Source organism: Myotis brandtii, unplaced genomic scaffold, assembly GCF_000412655.1.
Source record: "Myotis brandtii unplaced genomic scaffold, ASM41265v1 scaffold74, whole genome shotgun sequence".
NCBI lineage: Eukaryota > Metazoa > Chordata > Mammalia > Chiroptera > Vespertilionidae > Myotis > Myotis brandtii.
Genome location: NW_005370944.1, coordinates 1900945 through 1916733, shown reverse-complemented (window position 1 = coordinate 1916733; position 15789 = coordinate 1900945). Strand labels below are relative to the sequence as shown.

The 15789-nt window shown below is 50.0% G+C and overlaps 1 protein-coding gene across 2 annotated transcripts in view; it reads left to right on the top strand.

Moving 5' to 3' along the window:
- TBC1D21 (TBC1 domain family, member 21) overlaps positions 1-7073 on the top strand; it is a 16731-nt gene extending 9658 nt beyond the window's left edge. The window contains exons 2-11 of one of the 2 annotated variants that reach the window (XM_005882801.2): positions 554-661; positions 796-899; positions 2184-2278; positions 3020-3130; positions 3255-3355; positions 4368-4464; positions 4689-4789; positions 5778-5894; positions 6540-6623; positions 6997-7073. In XM_005882801.2, coding sequence (XP_005882863.1) covers positions 554-661; positions 796-899; positions 2184-2278; positions 3020-3130; positions 3255-3355; positions 4368-4464; positions 4689-4789; positions 5778-5894; positions 6540-6623; positions 6997-7029 — 951 coding nt within the window. In that variant the 3' untranslated portion in view covers positions 7030-7073. The remainder of the gene's footprint in view (positions 1-553; positions 662-795; positions 900-2183; positions 2279-3019; positions 3131-3254; positions 3356-4367; positions 4465-4688; positions 4790-5777; positions 5895-6539; positions 6624-6996) is intronic. The other variant, XM_014530400.1, reaches the window with a different exon arrangement.
- Positions 7074-15789: the final 8716 nt, after the last annotated feature.

Below are 15789 nucleotides of genomic sequence, written 5' to 3'. Positions count from 1 at the left end.
CAGCTGCCTGGCTGCCGGCCGCCATCTTGGCTGGCAGTTAATTTGCATATCACCCTGATTAGCCAATGGGAAAGGTAGCGGTCATATGCTAATTACCATGTTTCTCTTTTATTAGATAGGATAACAGACATTTATGGAGGACAGATAGTACATAGAGAAGATAGATACTGAATGTGCAATTTTGTATTCTGCTTTTTTCTATTAACATTTATATTTTTCCAGATTATTCATCCTTGTAAGCATCGTTTTATATGCTTCATAATATTCCATTGAGTACATAAACCATGGTTTACGTAACTATTCCCTTATTGTATAACACTTAGAGCACTTGCATTTTTCATTTTGGTAAGTAGTGTGCAATGAAAATTATTGTGCATACAGCATTTTAATATATTTTTTCAGTAATTTTTTCAGGATAAATTTCCAGAAATGAGTCAGAGACTACTGTGAGCTTAGATTCACATTGCAAAATCCGGAGTATATCATTTAAAAATCACACTGAAAAGAAAAGCCAAATGTCCCTAACAGAAGGCTACTTGGTTGTCCTCAACAGGTGAAGAGAAAGCCGCCCATTGACAAGACAGAATGGGATGGCTTCTTTGACGAGAATGGTCAGTTGGCCAAGTCACGAGACTTCATTTGTGTTAACATCCTGGAAAGGGTATGGTCCCCAAGCCTGGGTCTTCCCCTGGAACTACGGAGCATGGGTGGGCAAGGGGGAAGGTGGCATTGGGAGGGGCTCTTTTGGCAGGCATTCAGAGAACCATGACTTCTCACCCCCCATCCCGACTTCAGGGTCTGCACCCCTTCGTGAGGACAGAAGCCTGGAAGTTCCTCACGGGCTACTACTCATGGCAGAGTTCCCAGGATGAGCGGCTCACAGTGGACAGTACAAGGAGGTAGAACATTCCAGATCCTACAGGGAAGGGTGGGTGGTAGCACAGTGGGAGGGGGTGCTCACCCCAGCGTGGCTTTAAATAGACTTTAAACAGACTTCTCATTCTGAGTGGCAAAATCCCCATGGTACTCCTGACCCAGGGCCCACACACAGAAGGGGCCTTCACCAGCCCTGCCTAGTTCTATTTACCAGCCCACATACTAGCAAGACATGGGCTTGACCCCAGCAACTGCTCTCCTCCCATCCCCCACCCCCTCCCCATGACATCCCATCCTTCCCCTGGGCCTGTGCAGCCTAGGGATGTGGAGAAGATTGACGTGCAGGGTGAGTCGGAGGAAAATCCAGGGCAGTAGGGGATCTGAGGGCCAGCTGGGGAGTGCTGAGACAAGAGCCCACCTGTTAGTTTCCTGAGGCTGCTTTAACAAAGCACTACCAACCAGGTGTCCTACCACAGTAGAAATATATTCTTTCAGTTCTGGAGGCCAGAAGCCCAAAAGCAAGGGCCTGGCAGGGCCTCTCTCCCTCAGAAGGCTCTATGGGAGCACCCTTCCTTGTCTCTTGAAGGTTCTGGGGGCTCCAGACGTTCCTTGGCATGTGGCTGCATCACTGCAGTCTATGCCTCCGTGGTCACATGGCCTTCTGCCTCCTCCCTATATCTCTCCTCTGTGTATCTCTTATATGGACACTTGTCATTGGATTTAGAGCCCAACTAGGTAATTAAGAATGAGCTCATCTTGAGAGTCTTAATTATATCTGCAAAGACCCTTTTTTAAAAAATTGTTTTATTGCTTAAAGTATTACAAAGGGTATTACATATGTCTCCTTTTTTTCCCCCTGCAAAGACCCTCTTTAAAATAAGGATACATTCACAAGTTCCAGAGGTTAGGGCATGGACATGGGGGACACCATTCAACCTCATTGTGATGATGGGCACATAAACCCCTCATTCAATCCTTATAATTCTGAGGCATAGGTGCTAGTGTTATCCCACTCTACAAATGAGGAACCTGAAGCTTAGAGAGGGAAAGTGAGGTCGCCAAGGCTTGACCCTAGTTGCAGACTCCAGTTATTAAGTTGTGAAGCCAGGATTCAGGTGTGGCCATCGGACTGCAGAACCATGAGGTTAATCTCGTCCCCATCTGCACTCCAGGTGCATAGAAGAGCATGGTTAGGGCTGGCACGGGCAGAGGGGAGGGCAGCATCCCAGACAGTGGGCACAGCCCAGGGTCCCTAGACTTGCTGGGAGGAAAGGCTGCCTGATTTAGCTTCAGTCCTCTTCTCATAGGAAAAATTATGAAGCTTTATGCCAGATGTATGAGAAGATTCAGCCCCTTCTGGAAAACCTGCACCGGAACTTCACAGAGACTCGGAATAACATCGGTGAGCAGACTGGGGTGGGAGGGCTGTGCAGAGGGGACTGCTGGAAGCCATCTCTGAGCCCTCCTCAGTCTTGTGGGGGTACTTACCCAGTTCCTGGGAGCTGTCTTGACATGTGCCTGAAATTTTCCCAGCTAAACCGTGGTTAGTCCATCCACCCACCTCTACTGGGTGCCCCTAGATGCCCATGGGGCATGGTGTTTCCATGGGTGCATGCTGTTCCTGCTGGTTTGTCTTCATCTCTTCTCACCTTGGTCTAGAACAGGGGTGGGCAAACTTTTTGACTCGAGGGCCACAATGGGTTCTTAAACTGGACCGGAGGGCCGGAACAAAAGCATGGATGGAGTGTTTGTGTGAACTAATATAAATTCAAAGTAAACATCATTACATAAAAGGGTATGGTCTTTTTTTTTTTAGTTTTATTCATTTCAAACGGGCCGGATCCGGCCCGAGGGCCATAGTTTGCCCACGGCTGGTCTAGAACCAGGCTGGATTTGAATTGGATGAAGGGGTCACAGACCTGGCAGAGGGTTCAGCCTGGTCAAAAATTTGGAAGTGGGAAGAAACCCAGGCAGGTCAGGGTGTGGTGAGAGAGAGAGTCTGGGGTGGGGGTGGCGGAGGGGGTGGAGGCTGATGTTCCTTTCAAAGCTTTCTGCCTGGGTTGGTTGGGGGAAATAAACTCACCCATTGACCTGCTGCTGGAGGTGATCTGGTGCTACCCTCCTGTCCCTCCTTGCAATCTAGCATATGACATCCAGAAACTCTACGACAAAGATCCCCTGGGCAACGTCCTTATTGACAAGAAGAAGCTGGAGAAGATCCTGCTCCTGAGCTATGTCTGCAACACCCAGGCAGGTGTGCCACAGCGCTGAGCCTCCCCCGGGGCTCCTCTTCTCAATTCCTTGCTGGAATTCCTTCCCTGCCCAAGCCCAGGCTCTGCCCTCCTACTCAGCCCCTCCTAACTGGCCCCTCCCCCCAGAGTACCAGCAGGGCTTCCATGAGATGGTGATGCTCTTCCAGCTGATGGTGGAACATGACCATGAGACCTTCTGGCTCTTCCAATTCTTCCTGCAGAAAACGGTGAGGGTTCGGCCTGAGCTGAGGGCCTCCCCTTCCCCCGCTAAATCTTTAAACAACCCCTTGAGGTTAGGCAGGCATTGGCAACGCCAGACTTTTCCTCTAGCCCTGGAACAGCTCTTTGGGTCCCAGAGGAGCCTAGAAGTGTGTTCCCCAGTGCAGTGTGTTCTAGGGTTGGGGTGGCAAGCATTGGAGTTGTGGAGGGGGCTGGAGTGATGCTCTGGGTCCAGCTCTCACCAAACCTTGAAAGGGTGTGACTGACAAGGCCCAGTGACGGCACCCACTTCTGGCATTCCTCTCCCAAAACATGCTCTGCTTCCACAAACATCCCATGGCTCCTCACACCTTCAGAATAAAATCCAATGACCTCAGCCAGGCATTCAATCCTCCATCGTCAGGCTGCTCTCACGGCTCCCTTCACATGACCTGTGCTCCAGGCACACCGGGGACTTAGGGTTACCCAGATGCACACCGCGCTGTCCAGGCTAAAGGCTTTTGAAATTGCTGCTTCATAGAAAGAATTCCTCATGATCCATGAGAGGCTTCCCAGAACCCACCCTCATCCTTTCCTCCCCATGCAACAGTGTGCATACATGCTTCCCTGGTCCTGCTTCTGACCCCCAGTATGTGTGCAGAGAAATAACTGGGCTCACTGCATTGTGAGCCACACTTGAAACATCTCTGCATCCCTCTCTCTCTCTCTTTCTCTTTCTCTCTCTCTCTCTCTCTCTCTCTCACACACACACACACACATGCACACACACATGCACATGTACATGCACACACACAGGTGCACATATATATACAGATGGATACACTGGCACACACAGACCACATAGACACAGACATGATGTGTGCACACATACATACACAATACCAGACTTATACAGAGACATGGGCCCAGCCTGGAGCCAGACATACAGAGGCTCCCTGGAATTGGAGAGCAGGGCTGGCTTTCCTGGTGCCCTCAAGCCCAGAGGACTTAGTTTCCCTCCCTCCCACCCATCTTTCACAGGAGCACAGCTGTGTCATCAACATCGGGGTTGGCAAGAACCTAGACATGCTCAACAACCTGATCAGCTTCCTGGACCCTGTGTTTGCTAAGCACCTAAGTGAGTGGACAGGGTTCATCTCAATGGGGTTGGAATCTGGACAGTGGAAAATCCACCACAAACCATCTCCAAGGGCAGTTGGAAAAATGATAGCCAAGCATCCTGTGTTTCCCAAGTGTTTGGTATGCTCTGGTGTCTGGCTGTCTGTTTCAGCTCCCTTGTGTGTGTCATCCGTTTTCTCTGATTATGGCCTCCTGGCTGGCACCCCATTTCTCTCCCTACAGAAGGAAAGGGTGCAGGGGCTGTGCAGTCCCTCTTCCCCTGGTTCTGCCTCTGCTTCCAGCGCGCTTTCAAGTCCTTTGATGATGTCTGGAGGCTCTGGGAGGTGAGGTGCTCTGCTGGGGGCAGAAGCGATAGGCCCCACCCCTCAGGCAGGCAGCAGGAGAGCTCTTGTTGCTGGCTTTGGATGGAGTCCAGGTGCTCAGGGTTTATTGGGTCAGTGACCCTGCTCCTGCCCAATAAGGAGGAGGCCAGAGCATCAGTTCATCCATCTGTTCATGCAGTCCCACCAACTTCACCTCTCTGGGCAGTCAGGGCAGAAGAAGGGGCCTTACAGCCTATGCTGTGGACACCTGGCCTGCAGCTCACTTCCCTGCCTCCTGCCAAGTGCTTCACTCTGCTCTCATTCCCTCATCTCCCCGTTCCTCTGTCTTCCCATCCAACTGGGTGCTAGCTCCTTGCTGAGCCTTCCCTCTGGAGGAGGTGGGTCCCCCCACAGAGATTGCACCTGCAGTCCTTTGATCCCAGTCCCCATGGCCATCAGCAGATGAACCTCCCCTAGAACACACCCACCCCTCATCACTGCCCTGTCCGGTGGCCTCCATTGTCTGCAGGACCCAGCCCAACGTTTAGCCTGGAAGGTTTAGCCCTATGACTCAACCCTGACTCCCTCCTCCCTCCTGACCTGCTGGTCTCCATGCCCAAGTTGATGACCACCCACAGGACTTTGGTGACACCTGTACTATTGACATCAACCATTGCTTTGCTGAAGCTCCACTCAAATGTTACCTGGTTGTTCTCTGCCCTCTCTCTACCTCCCTCTCCCCTCCCCATTCCTCTCCCCAATTTCTCCCTTACTCCTCCACTCCCCCAGGAGCCAGCTCAATGCCTAGAATCCCAGAGGTAGCTGTGAGCACTTGTCTGAATGAGTGAGTGAGTGAGTGAGTGAGTGAGTGAGTGAGTGAATGAGCAAGTCGGCAGTGAGGCCCAGGAATGTCTGACCCTGGGCATGTGGGTAGTGGGTACCTCACCATCTTAAGGGCAGTGCAGTCTCAGGCCACAGGGCGCAGACCAAGACTTGCCTTCCTGAGCAGGTTCTGCTGACGGGGAAGCCCTGCAGAAACTTCCAGGTGCTGGTGGCCTACAGCCTGCTGCAGATGGTGCGTGAGCAGGTCCTGAAGGAAAGCATGGCTGGCGATGACATCCTCCTGGTGAGAGCACCCTCTGGTCAAGCCCAGCCCACACTCCTGGGGACCCCCCACCCCGCGCCTTCCCGGCTGAAGGCCCCAGGCTCGCAGGGAGCTGGGCTTCGGTGCCCTCTTTGCCCTGGGAAGGACCATGAGGGAGCTGCCATGTCCCGAGGACCACACTGAGTGCTTGACAGATGTGCTCATTTGAGCTTCACAACAAGCCTGACCCAGAGTGATGCCCAGCGTCATCTTCACCCCATGGATCATATGGGGAGTCCAAGGCCTTGACTGGTACTTAACCACTAGGCTTGGCTGCTTCACAGTTAATCTCTTGGCTCTAGCGTCCTCCTGTGGCAAAAGACCTACAGTTTCCCAAAATTTCTAACCAGTGCTGAAGTCTTCATTCAAAAACATCTTAGATGGCACCCCAGTTATAAAACAAGTCCAACTTGGCAACCCGTGAGACCCTCAGTGGAACCCCAGGACTCCCTAGACCTCAGTATGAAAACTACAATTACCATCTCTCCAAAATATAATTCCCAGTGTTGAAATTTCAAGCACTGTGCCAGGTGGGTTAGGAAAAGATCCAGTGGCCCCAGCAACAGCCATAGTAGCAGCTTTGTCCCCTCAGCCTATGCCTGCTTCCTCCGCCTTCTCCCGGCACAGGCCTGCAACAACCTGGTCGACCTTGATGCCGACGAGCTGATCTCTGCTGCCTGCTTGGTTTATGCGGAGCTCATCCAGAAGGATGTAAGTTGCCCCAATTATTTGTCCTTCTCCTCTTCCTTTTCCAAAAAGCCTTCCCTGATCTCCAACCCCAGCCCATGGCAGGTATATTCAGCTTCAGAGACAGTTTGTGCCACATTATCTGTCACCAACCCACAGGGGTTCTCTGGCGTGGTCTTTTCGCTGTTTGAACATGTAACTCATGCCTCCTTTAGCAGACTGCGCTTCCCAAAAGCACAGCCCTCACCCGTCGTTCCCTGTGTCCATCCCAGTGGATCTGGGCCTAGGACTGAGCACCCAGGGACTCAAGAGAATGTCACTGGCTGGATGAACTGAAGTATGAGAGCAGCAGACCAATGTCTGTTTCCCTCAACCTGCCAGACCCTCCTCTTCCCAGGTTCCAAAGCCATTAAAGGATTTCTTTCTCTGAGGACACACGCAATGGACAGATGCCCTCAGTGGACAAGACAAAGGTGGTGCTTCAGCCGTGAGGTCAGGATCAATTCCGCTGGGGTGTTAGGGTGAGGGCATAGTTAATACAAGTGCAATACAAACAGCCTTCTGGAGTCAGTCTGTGGTGGGCAGTATGTGCCAGGTGCTGAGGGTAGACAGGATTGTCCAATGAGAAAAGAGGCCTAGGAGGGGAGAAGAGAGATTGCAAGGCTGGAGGCGTAAATGCTGGGAAGAGATTGGATGGGTTGGGTCAGCAACTCTTCTGTGGCTATGAATTTTCCAAGGTGGCAATGGTTCTGCACCGAGAAGAAAATGGTTAAGGGTCTAACCAACTCTAGGAGCCTTCCCACCTCCTGTGGAAGAGAGTTGAATGGTCTAATAGGCTGTTCAATCCACTGGACTCAGTCCTGAGAGGGGTTGGCATCTCCCATTCTTCCCCTTACTCCCAACACACCAATCCCACACTAGGCTGTTTCTCCAGGGCTTCCCAGCAGTTTGTAGGACAAAGCCCAAATCTCTGGGTAGCAGGTGATTCCACTCCTGGTTTCAAAGCCTCCCTCACATGCACCTTCATTTCTCAGTCTGAAAATATCTCCTCAAATTGAACTATCCTTTTCAGCCTTATTCAGTCTCCCCAGAGAATGCCACCTTTTCCCTGGCCAGGCAGTTCAGTCTCTCCCTGGGGCAGAGACTTAGCCACCCACTCTCCCCAGGCGAGGCCAAAGCCTAGAGCAGTGGTTCTCAACCTTCCTAATGCCACGACCCTTTAATACAGTTCCTCATGTTGGGGTGACCCCCAATTTCATTGTTACAAATTGAACATAATTAAAGCATAGTGATTAATCACAAAAACAATATGTAATTATATATGTGTTTTCCGATGGTCTTAGGCAACCCCTGTGAAAGGGTCGTTCGACCCCCAAGGGGTCGTGACCCACAGGTTGAGAACCGCTGGCCCAGAGCCTCCTGCCCAGCCTGCCCATGCCCTGAGGGGTACCTGAGGGCCGACATGAATATTGACCAGAAAGAGCTGGGGTTGGTCAGTGCCCCTATAGCTGCTCGGTAAGTGTGTGCACATGTGTACACACACACACACACACACACACACACACACACACAGCCCTTCCCAGGGGCTACCATTTTTCAGAGATGGCTGATGGATGAGCAGAGGGATCCATTGGTTTTACTGTGGATCCTGGCCCTTGGGGGTGAGAGATAACCATCCTCCCACTCTTCAGCCAGCTGCCCCACCCTTCTGCTCCCATCCTATCACTCTCAGTGACCATCACGCCAAAGGCACAATGCTGCCAATTCTGTCTGGTCTCCTCCCCTCAGGTGACAATCTCCCAGAATTCATTGCGAAGATTCATATACTGTGCTTCTCCTTAGGTTTATGTTCCCAACACAGGTGATTTAAATAAGGATTCCTGCATGGAATACAGTGCGCCAAGAACAAAATTGTGTTTTTATTCTTCCAAAGAACCAGAGTAAAAGACATCTTGGGGAGCTAACTGTAGCCTTGGAAAGAGAAAGTTCACAGAAACATCAGATAAGCATGTTCTAGTGCTTCTTTTGGCCTGGTGGCATTAGTTGGTCTGTGGTTTTTGGTTGGGACATCCACAATGCTGAATATCTCTTCCAAAACTAAAAGTTTCAAGCACTCAGCTTCTAGGCCAATGGTTTTCAAACCTGTTTCTAAAATCACTGGTACCCCATTATAACACAGTCTTTCCCAGAAACCCAGTAGTTGATGTTGGGATGGGGAGCCCAAAGCCCTCCTTTGTGGGATCCCCATCAGACCCCTCCTCAAACTCACATCATTAGCTCCAAGTAACCTCTCTCCTACTGGGAGCATGTTTGAAAACCTCTGTTGGTCTTAAAAATGAACTGGATTAAGTCTCAACACCGAGTTAATCCAGATTCAGATAAATTCCAGGTGGTATAATGATGGACATAAATATCTTAGAAGAACCAAACTTCCGTCAACTCATCTGCAGCACTACTGGCCGTGGACTGTAGATTACAATCATCTCACCATGGCTGAGCATATCATGGAGCCAGCAAACGCTTCTCCTCAATTGCTTATCAGTTAGATAACCCAGTGCTATTTTTTCTAGGTCCAGTCAGGAGATAGAATTATGGGAAGAATTGAAATCCTAATCCTAAATTGCCTTTAATGTAGGGGCTGTGCTAGTCTAAATAATATGTTAATTCAACACCTTTATTGAGTCCTTACTGTGAGCTGCCCATTGTCCAGGCACTGAGAATGCAGCAGTGGGAAAAAGAGAGACACATCCCTGTTTTCATGACACTTAGAGTTGAATGAGGACCACTCAACATTAAAGAATGTGTGATTACAAATTTATTTCTGTGCTCTGAAGGACAGAAACACAGTTCTAGGAGAGAAGATACAAATTAGTGGTGGTGGCAGTGACATCAATGATGATAGTGGTGATGTCCATGATGGTAGCGATGATGGTGGTTGGGAGGAGCTGTGATGTCAATAATGATGGTGGTGAATGATTGTGATAGGAATATCAGTAAGGACAATAGTAGAAATGTCAATGATGATGGTGGTGGTGCTAATGGTGACTTCAGCAATAGTGTAGTGTTGGCAGAAGAGATGGCCATGTAAATCTTGGTGATGATAATGGTGATGTCAGTGAAATTGGTGGTTATCAGTGATGTTAGTGTCAATGGCATGGTAGGGTTGGTGGCAGAGGTGTGATGTAGTGTAGTGTGATGGTGGTGGAAGCAACTGGGATGTCAGTGATGACAGTGGCTATTGGTGGTGTTGTCATCAATGGTGCGTAGATTTGGTGAAGGTGGTGGTTGTGGTGATGTCAGTGGTAGTGTTAGTGGCAGAGGTGTGATACCGAGTCTGCAATGTTGGAGATGAAGATGGTAGTGATTATGGTGGTACTTTCATCCAGTCAACAATGGCCATCTCTGTATTGATATTGATGATGGTGTTGGTGGTGATGGCAATCATGGTAGAGATGGAAACAGTGATAAATTCATTCTGGAAAAACTAGTGCCTAACACATTTCCAATATAATATTTTTAAATGAGTCATAATGGCCATGAGCACAGAGATAAACAGAGGCACACAGGCCTTATCTAAGCTTTCTAAAACTTGGTCCTGAGCCTGATGTGAAAGCTTGAATAGGCTGTGTGCCTTCCGTGACCTCCCCCCACCTCCCCTCCTTTCACTCTTGTTCCAAGCCTCTTCCCTGGGGTCATTTGCTCCCTCTTCTCTGGCCACCTTAAATGATGCCAAGCTTGTCTTCATTCCTGGAGCCAGGATAATGGCTCTCTAGCCACTAATAGCTTCATAGAGGCGCATGAATAAAGATCCAAGTTCTCTGGGTCCCAGAGTCTGGGTTTTAGACTCAGAGGGAGAGAAAGGAGGAAGGCTCTGCATGCATCCTCAGGCTGGCCAGGCCTGTGTCCAGTGAGGGGGGAGGACTCCTCCCACCTTTAAGGGGAAGGACACAGCCAGCAGGGGAGGCCTCCACTGCCCAGCACCCAACCCCATCGATATGACCATGCTTGGGGTAGAGCACTGGCCTCCCAAAAGGACGAGGAGGGAGGAAGAGGTTGATTTTTAAAAAGTGAAGGAAGAAAAGCGAGAAGTTTTAGAAAATGGGGGGCGGGATGAAATGGGAAGGAATGTAAGCTTTCTTCTTCACCTAACTAAAGGCCATCACTTACATTAGGGACCATCAACAGAGCTATGAGTTCTGGTTGAACATGGCAAAGTGACGAATGGTGCTTCAGCCCTGATCCTCAGGGCTGATGCTTCTCAGGAATGAATTTCCCAGACCACTCTTTACCCAGCCCAACACAGACAGGTGTGCACATATATACTCCACACACTCACAGTGCAGCCCAGGCATCCCTGGCGGTGTTTTTGTTAACCTGAATGAGATGTCACTATGTTAGAAAGAGTCAGGATGTTTATGTAGTGTAGTGTGATGGTGGTGGAAGCAACTGGGATGTCAGTGATGACAGTGGCTATTGGTGGTGTTGTCATCAATGGTGCGTAGATTTGGTGAAGGTGGTGGTTGTGGTGATGTCAGTGGTAGTGTTAGTGGCAGAGGTGTGATACCGAGTCTGCAATGTTGGAGATGAAGATGGTAGTGATTATGGTGGTACTTTCATCCAGTCAACAATGGCCATCTCTGTATTGATATTGATGATGGTGTTGGTGGTGATGGCAATCATGGTAGAGATGGAAACAGTGATAAATTCATTCTGGAAAAACTAGTGCCTAACACATTTCCAATATAATATTTTTAAATGAGTCATAATGGCCATGAGCACAGAGATAAACAGAGGCACACAGGCCTTATCTAAGCTTTCTAAAACTTGGTCCTGAGCCTGATGTGAAAGCTTGAATAGGCTGTGTGCCTTCCGTGACCTCCCCCCACCTCCCCTCCTTTCACTCTTGTTCCAAGCCTCTTCCCTGGGGTCATTTGCTCCCTCTTCTCTGGCCACCTTAAATGATGCCAAGCTTGTCTTCATTCCTGGAGCCAGGATAATGGCTCTCTAGCCACTAATAGCTTCATAGAGGCGCATGAATAAAGATCCAAGTTCTCTGGGTCCCAGAGTCTGGGTTTTAGACTCAGAGGGAGAGAAAGGAGGAAGGCTCTGCATGCATCCTCAGGCTGGCCAGGCCTGTGTCCAGTGAGGGGGGAGGACTCCTCCCACCTTTAAGGGGAAGGACACAGCCAGCAGGGGAGGCCTCCACTGCCCAGCACCCAACCCCATCGATATGACCATGCTTGGGGTAGAGCACTGGCCTCCCAAAAGGACGAGGAGGGAGGAAGAGGTTGATTTTTAAAAAGTGAAGGAAGAAAAGCGAGAAGTTTTAGAAAATGGGGGGCGGGATGAAATGGGAAGGAATGTAAGCTTTCTTCTTCACCTAACTAAAGGCCATCACTTACATTAGGGACCATCAACAGAGCTATGAGTTCTGGTTGAACATGGCAAAGTGACGAATGGTGCTTCAGCCCTGATCCTCAGGGCTGATGCTTCTCAGGAATGAATTTCCCAGACCACTCTTTACCCAGCCCAACACAGACAGGTGTGCACATATATACTCCACACACTCACAGTGCAGCCCAGGCATCCCTGGCGGTGTTTTTGTTAACCTGAATGAGATGTCACTATGTTAGAAAGATCTTCTTTTTTGTTTGCCTTTCAGAAGAGTCAGGATGTTTAGACCCATTTAGACCAAAGAAACTATCTTATTCTCTCTTACTGCATAACACATGCACACTGCCATACACAAATACACACTCACACATACACATACTCAATACACAAACTCACACACATACACTCACATACCCATACACACTCACAATTCACACATACTCACACCCACACTCACACATATACACTCATACACACACTCACATACACACAGAAATACACACACAACACGCATACACACTCATACACACATATACTCGCCCACAAATACACACTCTCACACATATACACTCACACATCCATTCACACACATACACACATGCACACAGATAGACCTTTATTCTGTCACCAAGTCCTACCGCTTCTACCTCTACATAGACTATTTGTTCAGTTCTGCAACTGCTGGGAGAGGGAAGGTGGCTTAACCATGCTCTCTGGCCCCTTTCCCTCCAGGTCTACACAGGCCAGGCTCTGCAGTCCAGAGCTCATTAGTGAGGTAGTCCCAAGGGGGCTACCCTGGTTCCTGCTCCTGCTACTGTCTCCACTAACCCCAATGAGATGCATCAGGCCCCATAATCTGGAACTGCAGCTCCTACCCCCAAAGGCAGCAAGTTTTCCCCAATCCCACCCTCCCACTGAGCCTTTAGGGACCTGAGGGAGGGGACTGTGACAACGAGGAGTGGGCTGGAGTTCCAGGAGGTCAGGAACAAGGGCACTGTGGCCCCAACCCTGACAATAATTATAGCTGCATTTGCTAAGTAATTCCCATGTCTCAAGGCCTGTGCCAAGCACTTCATAGGCTTTCTCTCTCATTACGCTCTTTTTACTGGTGGGGAACTTGAACCACAGGGGTACACAGCCAGTGATGGCAAAGTCATAATTTGAATACTGACAGTGAATCCCAGAGCCTTCACTCTTAACACTGCAGTATTAGTTCTGGGTCAACTCCTGTGTTCACCTGCTCTATGCCTGTTATGACCTTAGAAAGTCTGGAGAAGATCAAATTACAGCACCTGAACACCCACAGTACAGTACTCGGAGCTGGGAGGAGCTGGGAGGCAAATGTCTGCAATCACTATGCAAACAAGGGCAGCCCGAAGTAAGGGCCTCAATCTTTAACCAGACAGCAGCTGTCTCTTTCGGTACAGGCATGGCTGACAGGAGACCTGAGCTGCCTCCTGTCAAAAGCATCTTGAGGAAGGGTCAAGATGAGGGTGTGTTCTGATATCTGGCTTGCTGATGGTCTCATCTGAGAAACCTAGGAGGGGTGTCTGCAGGCAGGATAATGTTCTCTGACTAGGCTCCTTGCCCAAGCCCCAGGTTTAATGCCAGGTGGAGAGAAGGTGATGGTGACAGGGATGGTGGAGGCCCTGGGAGAAATGATGTGGAATCAATAGGGTTGGAAGTAGCTGAAAAGATGGCAGAGGTAGAGGTGAGAATGAGGAAGTCCCTGGTAACAATGGTGGTGACAGGGGTGAAATGGGGTTGGAGGAGATGGTAGCATGGCAGTAAAGAAGGTAAGTATATATAGTGGAGGTCATGGCAGTGGTGGCAGTGGTGGTGGTCATGGCAGAGGCAACATCGGATGTGATGATGTGGATGAAGTGGAGATGACAGAGGTAATGCTAACAGCAGTCACAGTGGGAAGGATGGGGGGAAGGATGGCATTGAGGAGGTAAGGGTGGTAGAAATTAGGAAGAGGAAGAGAATTGGCAGTGGCAAGGAGGTGGGGGTATGAAGATCACTGTGGTGACCAATAAGACGTGAGGGTGATGGAGAAGTGATGAGGTAAAGATGATGAAAGGGAGTTGGTGAAGATGGTTTCTCACAACTCTTAAGCTCCTTGGGGGAGGGTGTCATAGAACCATCATAACAAAAGCAGGGAGAAAGGGGGAAGGAATCTGAAGAGACACAGTGTCTGCTGTGATGGGGAGGAGGAGGTTCCCAACCATGGACCTAAAGAAAACTCAGAGACAACTTCTGGCTTCTCTTCAGCAAGATCTCAGCTGCACCCCAGTTCCATCTGGTGAGGGTGGCAGACTTGAGGTCTGCAAGTGGCCAGTGGGGTGGAGAAATCATAGCCACTGGGCCTCAGTTTCCTCTTCTGAGGAGTTGGAGGAAATATGAAAAACAAGTGAATAAGTGAGTTTGGTCTCTTGCTGGGGCAGCAGGGCCCTTACCCACAGAGGTCCCTGGGCTGACCCTGTGCATGTGCAGTGGCAGGAAGCTGCCTGTGGGAGGCAGGGAAGGAAGAGGTGAGTGTCAGAAAACAGAGAGCACATGGTAACCAGGGCTGGGGAGACAATGACAAATGTCTTCTCAGAACAGGCAATTGCCTGCTATCACTCCTCCACAGCCCAGATCCTCTCTACTTTTCTGTCACCCTCACCTCATTTTGATTACTACAATGAAGGTTGCCAGAGCTGTATCCCTGATGCTCTCTTCACAGTTCAAGTTCCCTCTGGGGAGGTCACACCCTAAGCCAGCTACAGAGTGAACTGGTTTAGTCCACATGCTCTGGAGTCAGACTCCAGATAATAGTTGTGTGACCCTGGACAATATGCTGAACCTCTTTGAGGTTCTGTTTTCTCATCTATAAATTAGGAATAAAAATATCACAATATCACAACCTACTATACAGGTTGTAGTGTGGATGTCTATAACATGTTTAGTCCAGCTAACTTCAACTCAAAGAACTGGTAGCTGTCGGGCAGACACTTCAGGAGTCAAGTGCACCAATATCATTTATTCTTTAACCTAAGAAGCAGTAGCCACAGGAGAGATGGCCTCTCCAAGACCTGTGGCTTCTGACAGCTGCAAGGTACAGTTGAGCCTTCTGGTGGAACCTACACCTGCACATATTGTCCTGCAGAGGGCGCACCTCCTCCACGAGCCAGGACTCCATGGAAGACCAGGCTGTCCCAGGGAGAAAACAACTTGCCCAGATTGTGAGAGTCACTCTGCAATCCCTGTACTCCACTGGGGTGAAGGGGTGAGAGAGGAGGAAGCCTAGACCTCTGGCCAGACTGCTTTGGGAGGCTGGAAGAGGGGCAGAGAGATGGAATCAGTTGTTGTTTGTGGCGCTCAGAGGTCCTAAGTCTTTCACTCTGGCTGCAGATTTGCTGGGGACTGGCCATTAGCTTAGGGCGGAAGAGCCATCAGGGTTCCCCTGGAAGCATCTCTGGGCAATTCCACACCCCCTTTCTTTGTTTGGAATCCCTCCCCACACATACACACTGTGATCCAGCACGGTTCACTGTGAGCGGCAATAATCCTAATGGCCCAGCCGCTGGCCCATGTTTGCCCAGGGTGGCCTGAAGAGAGCGGGACTCGGCAGTCACCTCTCCTATCTGTCTGTCAGCCTCCTCCCTAGGCCCACAAACCATACAGGCGCACACCAGGATGCTGCTGTTCCCATCGGCAGAGGCTCTGCTCTGAGTCACGCAGGCACGGGGAGCAGTGATGACACGAGCTGTGCCCTCCTGCCACGGGGCCAGCGTCAGGGCCAGCAGGGCCA